Raw genomic sequence first — 22,085 nt, forward strand, 5'->3', positions numbered from 1 at the left:
ATATAATATAATATAGGAACCCCAGTGGCACAGCATGTAAAAGCGCTGAGCTGCTGAACTTGCAGACTAAAAATTCGAAGGTTCAAATCCAATATAATAATATAATATAATATAATATAATATAATATAATATAATATAATATAATATGGGAACCCCAGTGGCACAGCATGTAAAAGCGCTGAGCTGCTGAACTTGCAGACTAAAAATTCGCAGGTTCAAATCCAATATAATATAATATAATATAATATAGGAACCCCAGTGGCAGAGCATGTAAAAGCGCTGAGCTGCTGAACTTGCAGACTAAAAATCCGCAGGTTCAAATCCAATATAATATAATATAATATAATATAATATAATATAATATAATATAATATAATATAATATAATATGGGAACCCCTGTGGCACAGCATGTAAAAGCGCTGAGCTGCTGAACTTGCAGACTAAAAATTCGCAGGTTCATATCCAATATAATATAATATAATATAATATAGGAACCCCAGTGGCAGAGCATGTAAAAGCACTGAGCTGCTGAACTTGCAGACTAAAAATTCGCAGGTTCATATCCAATATAATAATATAATATAATATAATATAATATAATATAATATAATATAATATAATATAATATAATATGGGAATCCTGGTGGCACAGCGTGTAAAAGTGCTGAGCTGCTGAACTTGCAGACTAAAAATTCGCAGGTTCAAATCCAATATAATAATATAATATAATATAATATGGGAACCCCAGTGGCACAGCATGTAAAAGCTCTGAGCTGCTGAACTTGCAGACTAAAAATTCGCAGGTTCAAATCCAATATAATAATATAATATAATATAATATAATATAATATAATATAATATAATATAATATAATATGGGAACCCTGGTGGCACAGCGTGTAAAAGTGCTGAGCTGCTGAACTTGCAGACTGAAAGGTCGCAGGTTCGAATCCGTGGAGCAGAGTGAGCTCCCACTGTTAGCATTTTATTTATTTATTTACAGCATTTATTTTCTGCCCTTCTTTCTCACCCCGAAGGAGACTTTGGGCGGATCACAATGTACGCATACATGGCAAACATTCATTGCCATATGAATTTAGAGACAATGACACAGAGGCAATTTAACCTTCTCCAGCTTCCAGCTTCCTGAGGGAATGCTTGATTCCGGCCACAGGGGGAGCAGCTGCTTCATCATCCACTGTGACGCCGAGTTCTTGGATACTTCCTCATTCCAAACAGTGCTGGACGATTTTTATGGTGTTGTAAATTAGTTCAATTAGCCTCCCCACATAAGTGGTACCTAAATTTCCTACTTGATAGATGCAACTATCTTTCGGGTTGCTAGGTCAGCAACGAGCAGGGGCTGTTTTTTATTTTTTTAATTGACGGGTGCTCACCCCGCCACGGGCTGGCCTTGAACTCATGCATGAAGCCCAAAGGAGTGGATTGACAACAAATTGGATAGGAGATGATAAGATATATAAGCTTTGGATGGGATGGGGAAGAGTTAACACCCCTGTGTTATTTCCTTTGCTGCCTGTGATCCTATTCAAAAAAATTTCCCTGTGAGAATTGCATTTTGAAAAATGTGGCTTGTTTGGGATACAAGGATGGGCGATACAGCTTCAGTGGAGAACCCTTTCCCAAGGGGGAGATTCCCCTCACTTCCTGTTGTCTGACCCCTGTTCTTAACTATGGTTTATATGTAAGTTGGGTGTGTAACTCTGGGACTGCCTGTCCTTTGCTTCCTCTGTTCCAACCCCATCCTCCTCCTCCTGTTCCCTTGCACCCAGGTCCAGGCTGGCCGACTTCCACACCAACTGCCAGGCCTCCTTCCATCTGCTGACCAGCTGCCCTCGGGACAACTACCAGGCCTGCCTCGGCTCCTACACGGGGCTCATCGGTGAGCATGGCTTTTGGGAGGGGATTTGCATGAGACTGGATGGGGATGAGTGTGCAACATGCGTGCATCTGATTTCATGACACACAACCACACACACCCCGTGGCTCTCCAGTCTTGCAAGGACAGCAAAGAGCTCCGGAGACAATTATTCCAATCCATGTTTGGATCTCGAGATGTCCAGAGTGGAGCTGTCAGCCTCGCTTTCCTGCCCTGAATTTACCCCCAAATATTTACTCGGCGGAATCAGCTGCTTCGATGCCTCTCTATGCATTGACTGCACTGAAACCTCCTTCTTTGGAGAACAAAAAAAAATACTCACCAGTGACTTGTTTGACCAAGTGGCCATTGCTTGTACCAGTCAGGAAAGCCTTCAAAGAGGTCCAAGGAGATAAGTGTTTTGTTTAGCAAGAACTTTTCTCCCAGGGCTGGTCTCAAGGGTGAAGAGAAGCATAATCATAATTATTACTATTATTTATTTACAGGGTAGATCACAATGCACATATACATGGCAAACATTCAATGCCCGGGCTGTGGCGCAGGCTGGTGAGCAGCCAGCTCCAGCCAGCTGCAACAAATCACTCTGACCAAGAGGTCATGAGTTCAAGGCTAGCTCGGAGCCTGCGTTTGTCTCTGTCTTTGTTCTATGTTAAGGCATTGAATGTTTGCCCTATATGTATATAATGTGATCCGCCCTGAGTCCCCTTCGGGGTGAGAAAGAAGGGCGGAATATAAATACTGTAAATAAATAAATAAATGCCATTATTAGACATACGACTTATATAGACAGACACAGAGGCAATTTAACATTTTCCATCTTCCGCTTCATGAGGGTATGCTCGATTCCGGCCACAGGAAGAGCTGCCACTTCATCGTCCACTTGTGACACCGAATCCTTGATGGTAGTACTCCCTCATTCCTTTCCACACGCTGCTGGAAGTTTTTATGGTGTCGTAAATTAATTAAATTAGCCTCCCTGCATAAAGCGGTACCTAAATTTTCTACTCGACAGATGCAGCTGTCTTTCGAGCTGCTTAGGTCAACAGTGAGCTAGGCTATTAAGTGGTAGGAAGCTCAGTCCGACCCAGGCTTCGATCTCATGACCTCTCGGTCAGTAGAGATTTATTGCAGCTGGCTATTAACCAGCTGCGCCACAGCCCAGCCATTTTTTTTGCAACATTATTTTTAAAAATAATTTTATTTTGGGTCCACCTGAAGGCCACTTCCATCCCCATGCAATGGGGTCTTGTTGGGAAGAGCACAGAAGGGTCCCTCCTCCTTCCGGGTGGGGAATGGGTGCAAGGGCTGCTTCCACAGACCACTCCTTGCCCAGGAAGACTCAATGGTTGCTTTCTTCCTCCTCCTCGGACACAGGGTTGGAGGTGACGCCCAACTACGTGGAGGCCAGCGCCACCAGCCTCACGGTCTCCCCATCGTGTTCCTGCCGGGGCAGCGGCAACATGGAGGAAGAGTGCGAGAAGTTCCTGAGGGACTTCACAGAAAACCCCTGTCTCCGTAAGGCACTGCTGGGTCACCAAATAATGGGTGGGAGGTGGACTGAAGGAACATGTGGCTTTTCTCAAGTAAGACTCTGGGGTGGAATTTGGGGTGAGGCTGGGGGAATCTACCTCTTCCTCCTCCTTTTTATTCTTTCTGCAGAGTGCAAAATACACAGACGGTCTGGCCTTTCAGCTTCTCCTTTTACAAGTTATGGTCTTAAAGGTGCTCTCCAAGGTGCCAGCCTGGAGGAGCTGAGTTCAGCACCTTGGACGGTTCCTTGGGAATGAAAAGAAGGACTGGGTGCTGCAGCTAGGTGCTCTCCAATGTGACAGCCTGGATGAGCCCAGAGTTCAGCACCTTGGACACCTCCTTTGGAACCAAAACATGGAGTAGATCCTATGGCTAGGTGCTCTCCAAGGTGCCAGCCAGGTGGAGCCCAGGGTTCAGCACCTCGGACACCTCCTTTGGAACCAAAACAAGGAGTGGGTCCTGTGGCTAGGTGCTCTCCAAGGTGCCAGCCGGGAGGAGCTCAGAGTTCAGCACCTTGGATGGCTCCTTTGGAATCAAAACATGGAGTGGGTTCTAGTACTAGGTGCTCTCCAAGGTGCCAGCCTGGAGGAGCCCAGACTTCAGCACCTTGGATAGCTCCTTTGGAATCAAAACATGGAGTGGGTCCTGCTGCTAGGTGCTCCCAAGGTGCCAGCCTGGAGGAGCCCAGAGTTCAGCACCTTGGACACCACCTTTGGAACCAAAACATGGAGTAGATCCTATGGCTAGGTGCTCTCCAAGGTGCCAGCCTGGAGGAGCTCAGAGTTCAGCACCTCGGACACCTCCTTTGGAATCAAAACATGGAGTGGGTTCTAGTACTAGGTGCTCTCCAAGGTGCCAGCCGGGAGGAGCTCAGAGTTCAGCACCTTGGATGGCTCATTTGGAATCAAAACATGGAGTGGGTTCTAGTACTAGGTGCTCTCCAAGGTGCCAGCCTGGAGGAGCCCAGAGTTCAGCACCTTGGATGGCTCATTTGGAATCAAAACATGGAGTGGGTCCTGCTGCTAGGTGCTCTCCAAGGTGCCAGCCTGGAGGAGCCCAGAGTCCTCCATCATAGTTATAGTTTCCCAAGGTCCACACCCTTCTCTTGGTGCATTAACACTATGGAATGAATGCAGCTGAGTCTTACTTTAAAGACCATAGCTCCATAGGAAGCAGCCCTGGGAGTTATAGTTTCCCAAGGTCCATACCCTTCTTTGTGGAGGTATGGTGGGCAGCGCCTAGCGATTAAAGTGTGATGGCAAATCTACTGAAAGAATGCTGAGAACCACTGATACGTTTAACAGTTGTGATGAAGGTAGGGAAACCATCTGTTTCATTCCAACACTGAGTCAGGATGAGCTCTACACTTCCCAGCTTCAGTGTGATGAAGTGGTAAGTTGGCAGCCAAGTCCTGACTTATAAAGCGGGCTTATTGCTCTTTCCTCATGCTCCACTGCAGTGTCTTTGCACACCTTCTCTTAAGTCCACCTGAGGCTCTGAATTGTGGGGTGGTTGGAGAGACTGACCAGAATCCAGTTCGATCCCTTCCATGGAAGTGGACGTTGACTCCAGTGGATGAAGCCTTGCACCAAGAACTCCCACTGAAGTTGTCTTTTTTCTCCCATCTCTGTTTCTGACCAGGAAACGCTATCCAGGCCTTTGGCAATGGCACCGACATCAATTTCTCCCCCAAGTCCCCGCCGCTGCCCGACATCACCTTTCCCCCCAAGACGGAGAAGAGCCCTCCTCTGCCGGACAACGTCAGTGACAGCAACACCGTCTATGACATGAGCGTCATCACCACCTGTACCTCCATCCAGGTGAGGCCACGGCAGAGGCTGGACAGGCACACAAAAAGGCTGCTGGCTCTTTCTGAGTGAAATGTAGGGTTTGCCAGTCCCAGTGTGTCCGCTTTCAGCGTCTGGACAAAGTTGAACTCCGGCCACTCAGACGGACCTCGGGGCCTGAAAGTTGAACCAAACCTTGAGCCTTTGAATGGGTCTTTTCCCACAAGTCAGCAGCTTTTTCTGTTGGGGAATCTGAGCTGTTAGGCTCAAAAATAACCCTCAGTTGAGTCAATTCTACCAATATATAGCTTAACCAGCAGAAAGTTACGTGTGGTGCGAAGGGATAAGCTTCTATTCCTTAGGATGGCTTGGGATTGCAGAGTCAGAACTTTGTTTCAACAATACTTATTGAAGTAAAATTTATTTATTTATTTATTTACTTACAGTACAGTATTTATTTATTTATTTATTTATTTGCGACATTTCTATCCCGCCCTTCTCACCCCGAAGGGGACTCAGGGCGGTTTACAAGTACAGTAGAGTCTCACTTATCCAAGCTAAACAGGCCGGCAGAAGCTTGGATAAGCGAATATCTTGGATAATAATAATTATATTATTATTATTATTATTATTATTATTATTATTATTATTATTATAAGGAGGGATTAAGGAAAAGCCTATTAAACATCAAATTAGGTTATGATTTTTACAAATTAAGCACTAAAACTTCATGATATACAACAAATTGGACAGAAAAAGTAGTTCAATACGCAGTAATGTTATGTTGTAATTACTGTATTTACGAATTTAGCACCAAAATATCACGATATATTGAAAACATTGACTTCAAAAATGGCTTGGATTATCCAGAGGCTTGGATAAGCGAGGCTTGGATAAGTGAGACTCTACTGTATATATACATACAATATATTATATTATACGACTATATTGCAATATTATTAGTAATATTGCATGTAATATAAATATACAATTATAATAGTGAATTATAATTGTTATTACATTGTATTACATCATAATATTATTATTAATATTACATGTATATACAATATATTATAATATTAGTATAGTATAATATTATTATATATTATTATATCATTATATTATATTATTATATAGTAGAGTCTCGCTTATCCAAGCTCCGCTTATCCAAGGTTCTGTATTATCCAAAGCAGTTTGCCTTTTAGTAGTCAATGTTTTTGTAGTCAATTTTTCAATAAATTGTGAAATATTGGTGCTAGATTCATAAATACAGTAATTATTACATAACGTTATCATGTACTGAACTACTTTTTATATCCATTTGTTGTAAAGCATGATGTTTTGGAGCTTAATTTGTAAAATCCAGCATATCTATCTTGTTTGCTGTGTCATACAATAACATTATTATTATTATTATTATTATTATTATTATTATTATTATTTATTCTTATTTCCCGCCTCATCTCCCCAAGGGGACTCGGGGTGGCTTACAAAGGGACCATGCCCAAACAATATAAAAATACAACAGTAAAAACAAATCCAAACACAGCAATAAATACATCAAGAAAAAGCATACAACAACAATTTAAAAACAATTAAAACATGTTTAATGCCCTGGAGTGGTATAGTTGTTACTTCAATCTTCAGACTAAGGGCGAGGAATAAGGTTAACAAGGTGCAAGGGGGGGGGGGGTCTTGGGGACTTATCTGGGTTTTTTTAAAAAAGGAGGGTAGGATTTATCGACGACTTAAAGTAAAGGTAGAAGGGATGTGCATACAATTTGCAAGTGACACCTTCATTCCCGGGTATTAGCAAATGAACGGAAGGTGTAACTAATATCTCAGATCAAAGGGATGGGATTCAAGATGATCTTGACAGGGTGGCGAATCGGGCTTATCATAGTACACACAGGGATAGTGTAATGATTTCCATGCTGGGCTCTGAATGGGGGGCGATGCCTGGCTCGACAGCAGTACGTGTGAAAAAGATCTTGGAGTCCTCGTGGACAACAAGTTAAACATGAGCCAGCAATGTGATGCGGTTGCTAAGAAAGCCAATGGGATTTTGGCCTGCATCAATATAGTGTCTAGATCCAGGGAAGTCATGCTCCCCCTTATTCTATTCTGCCTTGGTCAGACCACTTTCCCTATGAGGAGCGGCTTAAAGAGCTGGGCATGTTTAGCCTGCAGAAGAGAAGGCTGAGAGGAGACATGATAGCCATGTACAAATATGTGAGGGGAAGTCAAAGGGAGGAGGGAGTGAGCTTGTTTTCTGCTGCCCTGGAGACTAGGACACAATGGAACAAGGGCTTCAAACTACAGGAAAGAAAGGAGATTCCACCTGAACTTCCTCACTGTGAGAGCTGTTTGGCAGTGGAACTCTCTGCTGTGGAGTGTGGTGGAGGCTCCTTCATTAGAGGCTTTTAAACAGAGGCTGGATGGCCATCTGTCGGGGGTGCTTTGAATGCGATTTCCTGCTTCTTGGCAGAATGGGGTTGGACTAGATGGCCCATGAGGTCTCTTCCAACACTACTATTCTATGATACTACTAGCTGTGCCCGGCCACGCGTTGCTGTGGCGAAGTCTGGTGGTATGAGAAATAAAGTATCTTATATTATCTGCTTAGAACTGGATTATATGAGGCCCCTTCTACACAGCTGTATAAAATGCACACTGAAGTGGATTATATGGCAGTGTGGAGTCAAGATAAAGCAGTTCAAAGCAGATAATATAAGATTATAAATGGGTTATATAGCTGTGTGGAAGGGCCTTGTTTCTACACTGCCATATAATCCAGTTCAAATTAGATAATCTGCATTTTATAGGCAGTGTGGCCTAAGTGAGGCCTAACTCTGCCTGTCCCCTGGGCTGAGTGGGTTGCTAGGAGACCAAGTGGACGGAGCTTAGCCTTCTAACCGGCAGCAATTGGATAAAAACAATGATTCCTCTCCCTCTAATTAGGACTTTATTTTTTTTTTCTTTTTGTTGTATGAACGTAGAGGCATGGGTGAGGGGTTGTGCTGCCAAGTTTAGTGTTTCTGGGATGTGTAGTTTTGTTGTTTGGTCCTAGGCCGAAATTTCATTACCCTTTTATATATACAGATGATTCTATGATCTGGGTTCCAATCCCTTGGGGTTCAGGCTCCTCCTGCTTTTGGGGGCCTCTCTCCTTGGGTCCCTTTCCATCCTTCCTTCCTTCTTTTGTCTTCCACTCCCGGCAGGCAACCCGATGCGGTGGCACGGCAATGTCACCCTTGGGCAGCCTCTAATTAGGCCTGGCATGCCTGAGAAATTACATCTTATGTTCCTCGTTCCTGCTGGGTGAGACAATCAGCCGCTCAATTTCATGCTAGAGTTGCAGCGCATCCGCGGCCTCCTGGTCGGGCCCGTTTGCTGCCTTCCTGGGCAGAGCAGCTCCCTCCTCAACGCCGGCCGGCGGAGCAGTCGAAGGGGACGAAGGCACGGCTCGCTTTCCCCTCCATTAGCGCCTCTTTTGCCCCATTAGCTGCCTGATTCACTGCCGGCCGCCTCTGTGCCCACATTCATTAGCCAGAGACGGGGAGATGGAGCCGGAGGGGAGCGGAGGGGAGGCATCCTGACATTCACGGATTGACCCCTTGCTTGAGCAAAAGCGCCTTGGATGGAGGGGCCATGGAGATTTTATTTTTTATTTATTTACAGTATTTATATTCCGCCCTTCTTTCTCACTCAGGGCGGATTACAATGAACACATATATGGCAAACATTCAATGCCAACAGACAAACAACATATATAGACAGACACAGAGGCATTTAACTTTTTTTTTTCCAGCTTCACGATTCCGGCCACAGGGGGAGCTGTTGCTTCACTGTCCACTAGTGGCTGTACTTCCTCATTCCATTCCTCGTCTTTTGCTGGCAGTTTTATTATTATTATTATTATTATTATTATTATTATTAAACTTTATTTGTTCCCCGCTAGCATCTCCCGAAAGACTCGATGCGGCTTACAAAGGCCAAGGCCTTTGTTTTATGATGTTGTAAATTAGTTAAATTAGCCTCCCGCATAAAGCGTACCTAAATTTCCCTACTTGACAGATGCAACTGTCTTTCGGGGCTGCATAGGTCAATAATAATAATAATAATAACTTTATTTTTATACCCCGCCTCTATCTCCCCAAAGGGGACTCAGGGTGGCTTACATGGGGCCAAGCCCGAATAAAAACAGTAGCAGTATAAAACACAGCAATAGACAAAAACATGCACAATTAAAAAATTTAAACATTAGCCAATAAAAACAAGAACTAATAAAAACATGGATTAAAACGGAGAGGTTGTAAAAATAGACTGGGTAAGGTGCACCATATAAATATTGTAAACACGAGGTGACTGATAAAGTGCTGCAAATTCTTGGAAGTGCAAATTGGGATGGGAAGAGACCCTGTGTCTATATGGAGTTGACAAAGGTAAAAAGTGCAAAGTCAACAGCAAGCCGGGCTATTTAATGGTCGGGGGCTTAACCCGACCCGGGCTTCGAACTCATGACCTCTCGGTCAGTAGTGATTTATTGCAGTTGGTTACTAGCCAGCTACGCCACAGCCCGGCCCGGAAATGTTCCAAACGGTCCCTTTTCCAGGGTTGTTGTATGTTTTCCAGGCTGTCTGGCCATGTTCCAGAAGTATTCTCTCCTGATGTTTTGCCCACATCTATGGCAGGCATCCTCAGAGGTTGTGAGTGTTGGGAATTGATGAGCCGTCAAGCTCTAATCACCCCATTTATGAGGTAAATTCCCATTAAAATAGCAGAGTAAAATGCAGCAGTGAGACTTACGCGGTGTGAGTTTAGGAAAGCCTCTGTGTCTTCAGGAAGGCAAAGGAACGCAAAGTTAGCTTTAAAGTTTAAAAGCATTTATTGAGGTAAAAAGAAATCCATTGATGGATAGAAAAGGTTTGGAGCTAACTATCTAATCTAATCTGTTCTAATACACATAGAGGGATTAAAATAGCAAAGGTATAGATAGCTACATCTTGACTAGAAGAGGGGACAAAGTGCAGGGAACAAAGCAGGAAAAGGAATGGCAACCAAGCCTCGTGGGTCGCTTCTTCTCTAGGGCCATAAACATTCCAAAGGCCAAATTGGGAAGTTACGTCAACCCCTGGGAGAGATCACATTTCTAAAGCATCAAAGGGTGGGTTGACCTAAATAGGACAGGAAGGAGGAAACAATAGTAAAGCCTAAGCAGAGCATGCATAGAACTGGGGAAGGTGTCCCTAACTCTTTTCTAGGCTTCCTATTTAACCATAGAGACTTAAGCAGTGCAGGATGACATTTTTCCAACAGTGAGGTCTGTTGGAAACTAGGCAAGTGAGGTTTATTTATCTGTGGAAAGTCCAGGGTGTGAGAAAAAAAAACCCTTTGTCAGTAGTAGTTTGCCTAGTTTCCAACAGACCTCACAACCTCTGAGGATGCCTGCCATAGATGTGGGTGAAACGTCAGGAGAGAATGCTTCTGGAACATGGCCATACAACCCGGAAAACATACAACAACCCTGTGATCCCAGCCATGAAAGCCTTCGACAACACATTGGTCCCTTTTCCCTTTGAAAGAATGGTGCGACACTGGTGCCCCTCCTGAACATGGATCATGTTCTGTCTCCACAGGAAAGCGGGCCGAAGCTGAACAAATCCAAAGAGCAGAGTCGGTGTTTCCTGGATGTAAGTAGCACAAATCCTCAGGACCAACAGAATGATAATAAAGTGATGGAGCGGGAGGGAGCTTTGGGACTGCAGTGTTTTATTTATATCCCAGTGGCGCAGCAGGTTAAACCATTGAGCTGCTGAAAGGTCGGCAGTTCGAATCTGGGGAGCGGGGTGAGCTCCTGTCTGTTAGCTCTAGCTTCCCATGTGGGGACATGAGAGAAGCATCCCACAGGATGGTAAAACATCAAACATCCGGGTGTCCCCTGGACAACGTCCTTACAGATGGTTGCTATTCCTTCTTTGTGAGCTAAGATTCTGTACTCTAAAGGAAGGTAAAAGTGAGGATGTGCACCCCAAGTCTTTCATGTCATCAGTTCCTGAAGGAACCATTAATTGGCCTGGGAGTTTGTTAGAGTAGCTGTTCCTATCGACATTATTGACACTTTGACCCAGTTCCTTTTAGGAGCCATCCCAGGATTTTATCAAGTATGTCTATTTTATGGGACTTTATTAGTTTTATGATTTATTTTATTGTTGATTTATTTGTTTTACTGTTGTGTTTTTACATTGTCTGTTTAGCCTGGGCTTGGCCCCATGTAAGCTGCCCTGAGTCCCTTTGGGGAGATGGGGCGGGGTGTAAAAATAAAATTATTATTATTATTATTATTATTATGGCCAATTATCTCACACCAGAAGTGACTTGCAGTTTCGCAAGTCACTCCTGACATGAAAAAAAGTCATCAGTGACTCTGAGCTTTGCAACAACAGTCCTGCCATGTAGGCTCTTATTGGGGTCCTGTTGAAGATGCAAACAAGTTCAATAGTCTCTGCCCAGCCCCTCTGTCTATCCATATGGAAGGCCTTGGCCACCCCGCAGTGTTTTTTCATTGTTTGCTCTCAGTGCTCTCCATCATGTTCAAAGAATGCCTCTGTCCACATTTGGAGACCATCCAAATGAGGGATGATGGTCCTTTTAGGGTGGGTTTGCCCCAGAGCCTGCCGTGGGCTTGTGGCTGAGACCCGGCCCATCCATCACCCGCTTGGCATTTGCCACAATGGCTCTGATCCTTCACGCTTCCCCCGGACATCCTGGGCCACGACGGGTCTCCGTCCGGTTGCCAAACCCACGGCCGAAGGGCCCAAAGTCTTTGTAAGAAGTCCTTTCATTGGCCTGACCCTTCCTTTGTGCTCTCTCCCCTTTTCTCCCACGAAAGGCCCTGACCACGTCCCGGATGCCCGAACAGAAGACCCTTTTGAACGGCATCCGGCCCTCCTTCCCGGGGCCCCTCTGCGCTCTGCTCTTCCTGCTCATGAAGGCGGCCTTATAGGAGCGGAGCCCGGCCGCGCGGCGGGAGGAAAGGGCTGCGCAAACCCCTCGCGCCCCCCGCGGCAGACAGACGGACGGACGGACCTCTTGGGGGGCTTTTTCTGTTTCTGAAAGGACTGTTTCCTTTCTGGGATTCCTCCTGGAGTCTTCTGCATTGAGAGCAATGGCAAGACACCTCACGCTGCGCAAGAGAGAACGGCCGTGCGGAGATCAGAGATGTTGCATCCAGAATGCAGAGAGATGGAGTGTGTTAAAAGGCTGTTTTTAAAAGTCCATGGAGTCAGTAGAGGCCGGGAGAGACGTGGCATAGGATGATCCTCAGGAGGCTCTTCGAAGGCCGAGGGGCATTTTGCCCCCTCTGTGGAAAATCCTTCCCTTTGTTTGGGAATCTCCTGTCCTTTCTGTCCATTTCTCAGGCTGTTCTTATCCTCAGAGGACCTTTGGGACTGTCTTCACTTTCTGCTTTTGGAGAAAGAAGAGCGGGAAACAACCGCCCCATTGCACCTGTGGGCACGCCTTGCGGGACATCATATGCAAGACCCAGGGCCATGCTGTTGGTGTTGTTTTGAAACTGCCTGCTCCCTCTGACCCCTGTCCACTCTTTGGAAGGGTTTCAGCGTCAGAAGGAAAAGAAGGAAACTTGCCCTGTTGTGGAACTGGCTGCCCCATTGCTGTGGGTCGCGGAGTAGCAGCAGGCACCCCCTGGCCTTTGGGGGCCTGCGCTTTTGGGGCAGGCGTAACCCTACTTTCCTGGGATTATATACATCTCTCACATATGTGTATTGAGAGAGACCCGAGTTATCTCTATATACGAGGGTTGAATGAAAAGTAATGCCTCCACCTTCGTAATTCCTGAACAGATGGCAGTCCTGGTCTGCGGCAGGTCTTGGCTTGTTCAGTAGACTCTCCTCTACAGTTCCATTTGGTGGGAAGCCTTAGCATTGAATAGTTGTGTTGTTAAAGTGCGAAGTATGGAACCCTGTGCAAGCGGTTCCATTTGGCGGAAAGCCTTAGCATTGAACGGTTGTGTTGTTAATAGGCATGTCCAATCGATGAAAAAAATGTTTCAATTCTCGTTTCTAAAGTAGGGGGCGCTGGCGCTTCGATATAGAAAGTATTTCCGATTTTTTTCACCCAAAAATTTCGGATATTTCCGAAAATTCGTAATGATTCTAAATGTTTGTAAAATGACAGACGCGCATGCGCAATCGCTACACACCAGGCTTGTATGGCAATCTTCCATGTGGACGCAGAGGACATTAGCCCCCACCTTTGCGTCCATCGTGGAAGCTTCTGATTGGCTGGGGAGCGGCAGCCATATTAGGCTGTGCTAAGCTCCCATTCAAGCTAGGTTGCAGAAACAAAAAAAATATTTTTTAAAATATATTTTAAAAAATTTTGGGGAAAAAAATTAACGAAACATTAAGAGACAATTGGAGAATGGGCCAACAATGATTCGAATTACATTGCTGGTTGTGCTGTGAGACAATGTCTCGGAATGCGTATCAAAAAGCGAGAACAATCCGAAATAATTCCAATATACGATTCAAAATGATTTTTTGGACATGTCTAGTTGTTAAAGCGCGAAGTATGGACCCTGCGCAGACGGTTCCATTTGGCGGAAAGCTTTAGCATTGAAAGGTTATGTTGTTAAAGCGTGAAGTATGGAACTCGGTGCAGACAGTTCCATTTGGTGGAAAGCCTTAGCATTGAATGGTTGTGCTGTTAAAGTGCGAAGCCTTCAATGCTAAGGCTTCCCTGTCTGTGCAGGGTTCCATACTTTGCCCTTTAACAACACAACCATTCAATGCTAAGGCTTCCCTCCAAATGGAACTGTAGAGGAGAGTCTACGGAACAAGCCAGGACCTGCCGCAGACCAGGACTGCCATCTGTTGAGGAGTTACGAAGGTGGAGGCATTACTTTTCATTCAACCCTCGTACATATGTCTATACATATCAATCTGCATATACTCAGTGGCTCCACCTCTCCTTTTCCTCTTTCTTTCTTTCTTTCTTTCTTTCTTTCTTTCTTTCTACTACACACAAAAACAATATGAACAAAAATAACCACTGATAAATATGTATCATTGTAAAGGGTTCCCCCCCCCCCAAAAAAAACAAACCCCATGTCTGCAATGGGACCCAGGGAGCCCCATGGGAGGGAGGAGGCCAAGCCTTTCCCCGCGGTCAGTGGGGCCTCAGGCCAAGCGGAGCGGCTGGAGCACTGAGTTCATAACTGAAATAAACATACCAAGAAGCAAAGCACCTCCAGTTTCGGTCCCCGTCCTTCCCGTCCATCTCATTCTGCGATTACGATGCTGCCACTTGGTATTTATGGGTCACAGAGGGGCAAAAGGGGGTTGCAAAAGCTCTGGGGCACTAGCCCGAGCCCATCCATAGCATTGGTGTAAGGAGTAAGCCACGATTGACCATTCTCAAGGCAAAAATACACGCAAGGCCCCATTAAGTAAAGGAAAAAGCAGTGGTTCTCAACCTGTAGGTCACAATCACCTTGGGGGTCGAACGACCCCTCACAGGGTCGTCTAAGACCATCAAAAAACACATTTAAGGTGGAAAGTCAAATTAAGAAATGGTCCATAATATATAGTCTATTGCAATTCAGAAAGAGTTTATCAATGTCCAGTTTGTAATCCACAAGTCAAGCTCGATAGCTTCCCTTAGATATCAAAGTTTGTCCATGAAACAATAGCGGAAAACAAAGCACTGCAAATCCACTTGAAAAGTCCTGTAGCAAAGTCAAAGAAGCAAGGTAAACAAAGCAGAGTCAATCTCGATCCAGGAACAAGGAAGTCGCGGTAACAAGGCAAGGTCTACTCTGAAGTAGTGGCTCGGCACGGTTCTCCTGAAACTGGAAACTTGGCATGGATTCAGAAAACAAGGCAAGGAGCTGGAAACTGGAACCTCTTCTGATGAAAGGCAAAGTTGACACCGCAATGAAAATACAGTGCAGAGTACTTTTAACAGAATCCCAAGTCTGTAAGAATTAGGGAGTACAGGGCCCACGAAAGTTCTCATGGGAAAACTAATCATTATCTAGTTTGAGAGCGAGTCTTTGACTTCTTCTCAGTCCTTGTTTTCTACTTCTGTCTTTGGTAACAAAATCTCTCCGATTAAAACTTCCATTCTCCCCCAAGTTTGTTTCATCTGGTGTGGTTAACGCTGGAGAGAATTCGGAATGTTTGCCAATTAGCGGATCTATGATATCCGGCACCTGCAAGGCCATGGGTCTGAGTTCTGAGCAGGAATGTCTTCGAATTCCGCCGTCTCATCTGTTTCTGACTCCAACTCTCGATGTAACCTGGGCCATGATGGCTGAGCCACAACAAGGGGCTCCTTCAAGCCGGGTGCTTGGCCGGAAGAGAGGAGACTTTTCCCTCCCAGCAAGCACCCAGCTGCCTAGAAAAACAGCCATGTGCAGCAGTGCTCTTCAAGCGTCGGGCACCTGCCGAGAGGGGCGAAACACCAGTGCGTCGGATAATACGGTGTGTCGGATAAGCGGAAGTCGGATAACCGGCAGTCTACTGTAGCAACAAAACAATTTCATGACTGGGGATTACCACAACATGAGGAACTGTATTAAAGGGCCACGGCATTAGGAAGGTTGAGAACCACTGCCCTAACGTGTCCTTTCAAGGCCTTGCCTTGAAAGTAAAGCCACGGAGATGTATTAAGAGAGGATACAGGATTAAACACATGGCTGCCCATTCTCACGGCAAATATACATGCAAGGCCCCATTAAGCGAATGCAAAAGCGCCTTGAACGTCTCCGGATGCGTCCGCCCACCACTGCATTACCTTGAAAGTAAAGCCACGGGGATGTGTTAAGAGAGGATACAGGATTAAATGCATAACGCCGTCAAGAAATGCAAAGCCGAGGGTGCCATCCAAGCGCGAGATGTATAGACTCCTGGAATTAGAGATTTAGAGTGAGGTGATTGCATTTGCTGGTGGCAACAGGAAGGTAAAGATTGAGATGTATACAATGATGCACTTCATAATCCCAGAACTGGAATCGCATGGTGAGAGATTCAAGGCAGAGGTATAGGCAATAGAGTTGTGCACGGAATTCATGTCTACCATTTCCACCGTTGTGTCTTTCGTTTCTTTGCAAGCACGAAATGGGAAGTCCCCTCCCCACACGGAAGCAAGTTAGAGCCTGCTTTCATCTGCAGCCGAGTGTCTCCCAGAACTTGCCTCCTTGCCTTGAAAAGAGAGTGTATGTGTGGCATGCAGGCCCGGAAAGAGCGCGCTCCTTCCAGTGCCTGCAGCCGAGCTCCTCTTACTGGGTCTGCATGCCACAGCACACACACATTCTCTTTCCAAGGAGAGTGAGTGTGTGGTGTGGCATTCAGGCACACCTGCCAGTGCCTACAGCTGAGCACCTCTTACTATACACTAAGAGGCGCTCGGCTGTAGGAACTGGCAGGCACATATACTTTCTGGGCCTGCATGCCATACATGCACCCTCTTTCCAAGGAGAGCACATGTGTGGTGTGGCATTCAGGCACACCTGCCAGTGCCTACAGCTGAGCACCTCTTACTCTAGAGTAAGAGGCACCCGGCTGTAGGAACTGGCAGGCACATATACTTTCCGGGCCTGCATGCCATACATGCACCCTCTTTCCAAGGAGAGCACATGTGTGGTGTGGCATGCAGGCCTGGAAAGTGCACACGCTTGCAGCTGAGCACCTCTTACTATAGACTAAGAGGTGCTTGGCTGCAGGCATTGGTAGGCACACGCTTTCCAGGCCTGCATACCATACATGAACTCTCTTTCCAAGGAGAGCACATATGTGGTGTGGCATGCAGACCTGGAAAGTGCACACGGTTGCAGCTGAGCACCTCTTACTATAGACTAAGAGGCGCTTGGCTGCAGGCACTGGCAGGCACATGCTTTCCAGGCACAATAAACAACCCAGCCTCTGTTCAAAAGTAACTTCTGGACATTAGGGAGGGGGCGGCACTGGGGAGGGGGCCACCCGTTTTCTCTCTCGCTCTCGACGTCTTCCTCCCTCGCCATCCACGGGTACATTAAAGGAGCAGGATGGATTGACACACCAATAAAGAGCAAACAGGGGACCGAATGCTCCTTCTTGTTCGGAAGACGAACTGGGACAATTTGGGTGGAAGAACAAGCTTCGGCGGAGAAATCACGGGGCCCATTATGCCTGCGCTCTCAGCCGCCGCCTCTCCAAATGGGGAAGGAAATGGAGACAATCTCGGAAGGGCAATGAAATTGAGAGGTTCTGATGTGCAGCAAACAAACGCAACTTCATAAAATTGCCTATTGCCGCTTCTTTTTTATGGTAATTGCCTCCTTCCACCTGTTCGGCTCGCAGGTGGAGGTTGGGAGGGAGGGATGCGTCTCCGTCGGATATTCCAAGGCAAAAGGGAAATTAGCTTTGCGCTGGGAAGGGCGGGAGAGAAGTGCCGTTCCGGTGCCACGCTTTGATCAAGAAATCATTTTCCAATGTGTCTCGGCGTTCTCCTCATACCAGGTCCATACCTTGAAAGCAGGGTGGCCTCTTCAAGGGGAAAGCAGACTATTCCTGCATTTCTAAATGGACTTTTCCCTTTGCTTTCAGCCAGGAAGTTCATGCATTTGAGCCAAAGTTTTCCTGAGTGGCTCCCAATTGAGGCTTTTGGCATAGCGTCATGTGTATAAATATATTCCTTGTGGCTTTGCTTTGGATGCGGCACAAAGGGCTATCCATTGCAAGGGAGGCCTTATCCAAAATAACTCCTCGATGATTGACGAGCTCTTTGGGGCTATGCTCCATGCACCGATCCTTGGTATTTTCCTCCATTCTTGAATTTTGCTGCGGAAACAGATAAGAAACCTTCTTAAAGTGTGTGCCTGCCTGCAGCTGAGCGCCTCGCCTCTAGAATAAAGAAACAGATAAGTCTCCTTAAAATGTGTGCCTGCCTGCAGCCGAGCGCCTCGCCTCTAGAATAAAGAAACAGATAAGAAGCCTCCTTAAAGTGTGTGCCTGCCTGCAGCTGAGCGCCTCGCCTCTAGAATAAAGAAACAGATAAGCCTCCTTAAAATGTGTGCCTGCCTGCAGCCGAGCGCTTCGCCTCTAGAATAAAGAAACAGATAAGAAGCCTCCTCAAAGTGTGTGCCTGCCTGCAGCTGAGCGCCTCGCCTCTAGAATAAAGAAACAGATAAGAAGCCTCCTTAAAGTGTGTGCCTGCCTGCAGCTGAGCGCCTCGCCTCTAGAATAAAGAAACAGATAAGAAGCCTCCTTAAAGTGTGTGCCTGCCTGCAGCTGAGCGCTTCGCCTCTAGAATAAAGAAACAGATAAGAAGCCTCCTTAAAGTGTGTGCCTGCCTGCAGCTGAGCACTTTGCCTCTAGAATAAACAGATAAGAAGCCTCCTTAAAGTGTGTGCCTGCCTGCAGCTGAGCGCTTCGCCTCTAGAATAAAGAAACAGATAAGAAGCCTCCTTAAAGTGTGTGCCTGCCTGCAGCTGAGCGCCACGCCTCTAGAATAAAGAAACAGATAAGAAGCCTCCTTAAAGTGTGTGCCTGCCTGCAGCCGAGCGCCTCACCTCTAGAATAAAGAAAAATGGATTAGGACCCCCATGGAAAGCCACAAAATGGGTCAAGGTTTACCCTGACTGCACAAGCCTACTTCCCAGACTTTTTCCTCCATCTGCTTTGTGTCTATTAGTTCTCTGGGTAGAAAACAATCTCTTCCTGGCCTGGTTCTGGCTCCCATTTGCTTCCCTGACTCTTGCAGAGGGCAAAGGAAGCCATCTGAACCTCATTGCCGTATGTGGCCTGGTGCTTTCCAGCCACACTCAAGGTTTAACCTACAACAAAGTGGAGAACTTTCCTCCTCTGTGTCTCTGAAAATCCAATCCATCAGAGGCCTTTGAGGTTTGGCCAAGGCAGCACCGGAAGTGGGTGAGACAAAAACCACCTAATTGCCTGGATCGCCTTCTTGCAAAGGGATTTACTTGGCAGCCAGAGACCTAGGGCATAAGCGTCTTCTTCGGAGCTCCACAAACACAGCCAATTCTCTGGAACCGAGAAGCAGAACGAGAGCGAAAGGGCATTTCATTTGCAATGTTTCTACAACTGCCTGGTTTCCTTCAGCCGCAGTTGCTCCACAGGAATCTGGCCAAGAAAGACAGCCATTGCGTTGACCGGCTAAATACATTGCTCCACCGACTTCTGAGGTTCCTCTACCAAATGTGCTCCCACCCGAAGAGGTTCTTAAAAGAAAGACCTGAAAACCAAGAGCCATTCCTCTGCCTCCTTCCCACCAAGTTGTGTGCAAAAATCACAGCCAAAACGCACAATAAAATGCACAGAAGAGACCTGAAAGGTTGCTGGTGTATAGATATCCCACCCAATAATGTCAGCGTAATCCATGTTGTGTTTTCCTTTGGATTTCTCTGGCACCGTTTCATGCTTGGTAACTCGTTTATCCACGCATTCTTCAGAAACAAAAGCCGGCGGTTGTTTCTTCCACAATTCCTAGTGAATTAATTACAGGGATGGAGAAATGTATCATTACATACAAAGTTGCTTTAAACTGCATACAGCTGGGTGGCTTTTGTTGCGTTAAATGAAGGTCCCGGAACGGAAAGGGTCTGCTTAATTATTTGCACGGCAGATACTTTTGTTTCCATTCTAACTCAGTAATTGCTCTGATACTATAATGGGAAACAATGTTTTTCCTGGACCTTAACAGAATATTTGTGAAAATGACTAATGAGGTCTGGGGAAGGTTTTGCTTTTGTTTTGGTTAGGCAAAAAGATAATTGGATTTGTTTATTATTACCCTGGCTGATTCAAGAAATGCTTGGCAATGGCTTTCCATCTGCAAAGGCACTCCCAGGGTGAGCTTGGGTGCGTCTACACTGCAGAATGAATGCAGATTGACGCCACTTTAATCCAATGCTGTGGGATCTTGAGAGTCATGGTTTTACGACTCCTCTGCCAAAAAGCAATGGTGCGTCACCAAACTACAATCCCCGGGATCCCATAGCAGTAAGCCATGGCAGTTAAAGTTAGTTCAAACTGAATTCCTTCCACTGTGGAGACACATCCTTCCATTTATTTATATATTTACATTATTTATATTCCACCCTTCTTTCTCAGGGTGGATGACAATGCACATATACATACCAAACATTCATAGAAAACCAGGAGTACTCTTTCCGGCCTTTGGCGTTTCGTGATATCTCTGGATCCTTCTGGATCCTTCACGGCAGCCTTTCCAAGCCTTGGTCCTTCTTCTTCTTCGACTGCAGCCTCCGTTTTGAGGCCCTGAACAATCTTGAATAATTGAGATGTGTTCATTATCCACTTTAAAGTTATGCAAATCGTGCGCAATCCTCATTTTTTATCTACATTCCCCTGCAACCCGGCTTGGGCTCTTTCTTCCTTGACTTCCTTCAGTCGTCCTTCCAAGCCTTTGATATCTTTTGTGAGGAGCCTGGTGTTATCCGCATATCTTCCACCGCTGATGTCCCTTCCTCCCGTTTTCTTCCGCACCTGCTTCCTGCTCAGAGTCTAATCCTGCTTTTGGTGTGATATATATTCTGCATATAAATTAAGCAGATAGGTTGATAAGAGGCAGCATTGTCTGGCTCCCTTGCCCATGGGAAGCCATTGTCCTTCTCCCTATTGCAAAAAGCCACAGCAATTGAGGGGCATTCGGAAATGCCTTTGCACCCCATGGAATCGCTAGCCAATGACCCTTTTGTGGCTATTTTAGTTCTAAAAAAATGCAGTGCTACCAAAACAAAACAGAGCATGCAAATTAGGAGTTCAAGTTCAAGTTTATTTGATGCTTAGACCATAGGTCTTTCACAAAGAAATACATGAAAGCCAGATTATTAAATACAATATAAAACACGGCATTAAAACCCTATATAAATTGTTAAAACGTGAAAATGCTACATATATCAATGTCAAGATAAGTAAAGGTAAAGATTTCCCCTGACGTTAAGTCCAGTCATGTCTGACTCTGGGGGTTGGTGCTCATCTCCATTTCTAAGCCGAAGAGCCAGCATTGTCTGTAGACACCTCCAAGGTCATGTAGCCACAGGCATGACTGCATGGAGCGTCATTACCTTCCTGCCGGAGCCGTACCTATTGAACTACTCACATCCAACAAGCCCCATCCCAGAGAGCTGGCCCAGAAGGAGACCATGGTCGATGAAGGTATCAAAAGCCGCTGAGAGATCCAGGAGAACTAGAAGGGACTGTCCTATTTTGTCTTTCAAGAACAGCCTTAAAACACTGTGGTAAGTAAATGAAAACTGCTTTACTTCAGCAAAACATAAAGAACAGCAAACTCAGTGGAATAATGTAAAAGGAAGCAAGGAAGTCTTAGGGTAAACACAGTTCTTAGTCTCTAATAAACTCCCAAATCAAATAGCAGTCTTACTTCAGACAAAGAAACAGCAACAAATCCTTAGGAACAGTTTCCCAGATGCAGACTCAAAGCAGGCACAAGGGGAGCGAAGGCTTAGGCATTAGAGTTAGTTTGTTACCAGCAAGAGCTGGCTGCACCTGCTTCTGCTTTATAGCCCTCACAACTCGTAAGTACTCAGCTGCATTTCTGGCAGCTATTCTAGTTGAATGACATCTCTGCATTGTTTCCTTTCGCCTCTCCTGAAATGTGGGTACTTGAAAAATATCCTCCTCAGATTCCAACTCACCCTCAGATTCATGAGCACGTTCCTGCTCCCTTTCTTCTCTCTCTCTCTCTCTCTCTCGGCGCTGAACTGGGATTGGCGCCAACCGCAAATGCATACTTCGCTTATAGCTTCAGCCGCCCCTGTCTGTCCCAGAACCAGGCCTGAAACCAGATTGAGATGAAC

The 22,085-nt window shown here is 45.8% G+C and overlaps 1 protein-coding gene across 1 annotated transcript in view; it reads left to right on the top strand.

Annotated features, from left to right (window-relative positions):
* The window catches only part of gfra2 (GDNF family receptor alpha 2), a 73,025-nt gene extending 58,538 nt beyond the window's left edge, over positions 1-14,487 (top strand). Inside the window, exons 5-9 of the mRNA XM_062960978.1 lie at positions 1,795-1,904; positions 3,276-3,416; positions 5,073-5,251; positions 10,858-10,911; positions 12,111-14,487. Of these exons, the coding sequence (XP_062817048.1) occupies positions 1,795-1,904; positions 3,276-3,416; positions 5,073-5,251; positions 10,858-10,911; positions 12,111-12,224 (598 nt within the window). The 3' untranslated portion in view covers positions 12,225-14,487. The remainder of the gene's footprint in view (positions 1-1,794; positions 1,905-3,275; positions 3,417-5,072; positions 5,252-10,857; positions 10,912-12,110) is intronic.
* Positions 14,488-22,085: the final 7,598 nt, after the last annotated feature.

Source organism: Anolis carolinensis, unplaced genomic scaffold, assembly GCF_035594765.1.
Source record: "Anolis carolinensis isolate JA03-04 unplaced genomic scaffold, rAnoCar3.1.pri scaffold_8, whole genome shotgun sequence".
Classification (NCBI taxonomy): domain Eukaryota; kingdom Metazoa; phylum Chordata; class Lepidosauria; order Squamata; family Dactyloidae; genus Anolis; species Anolis carolinensis.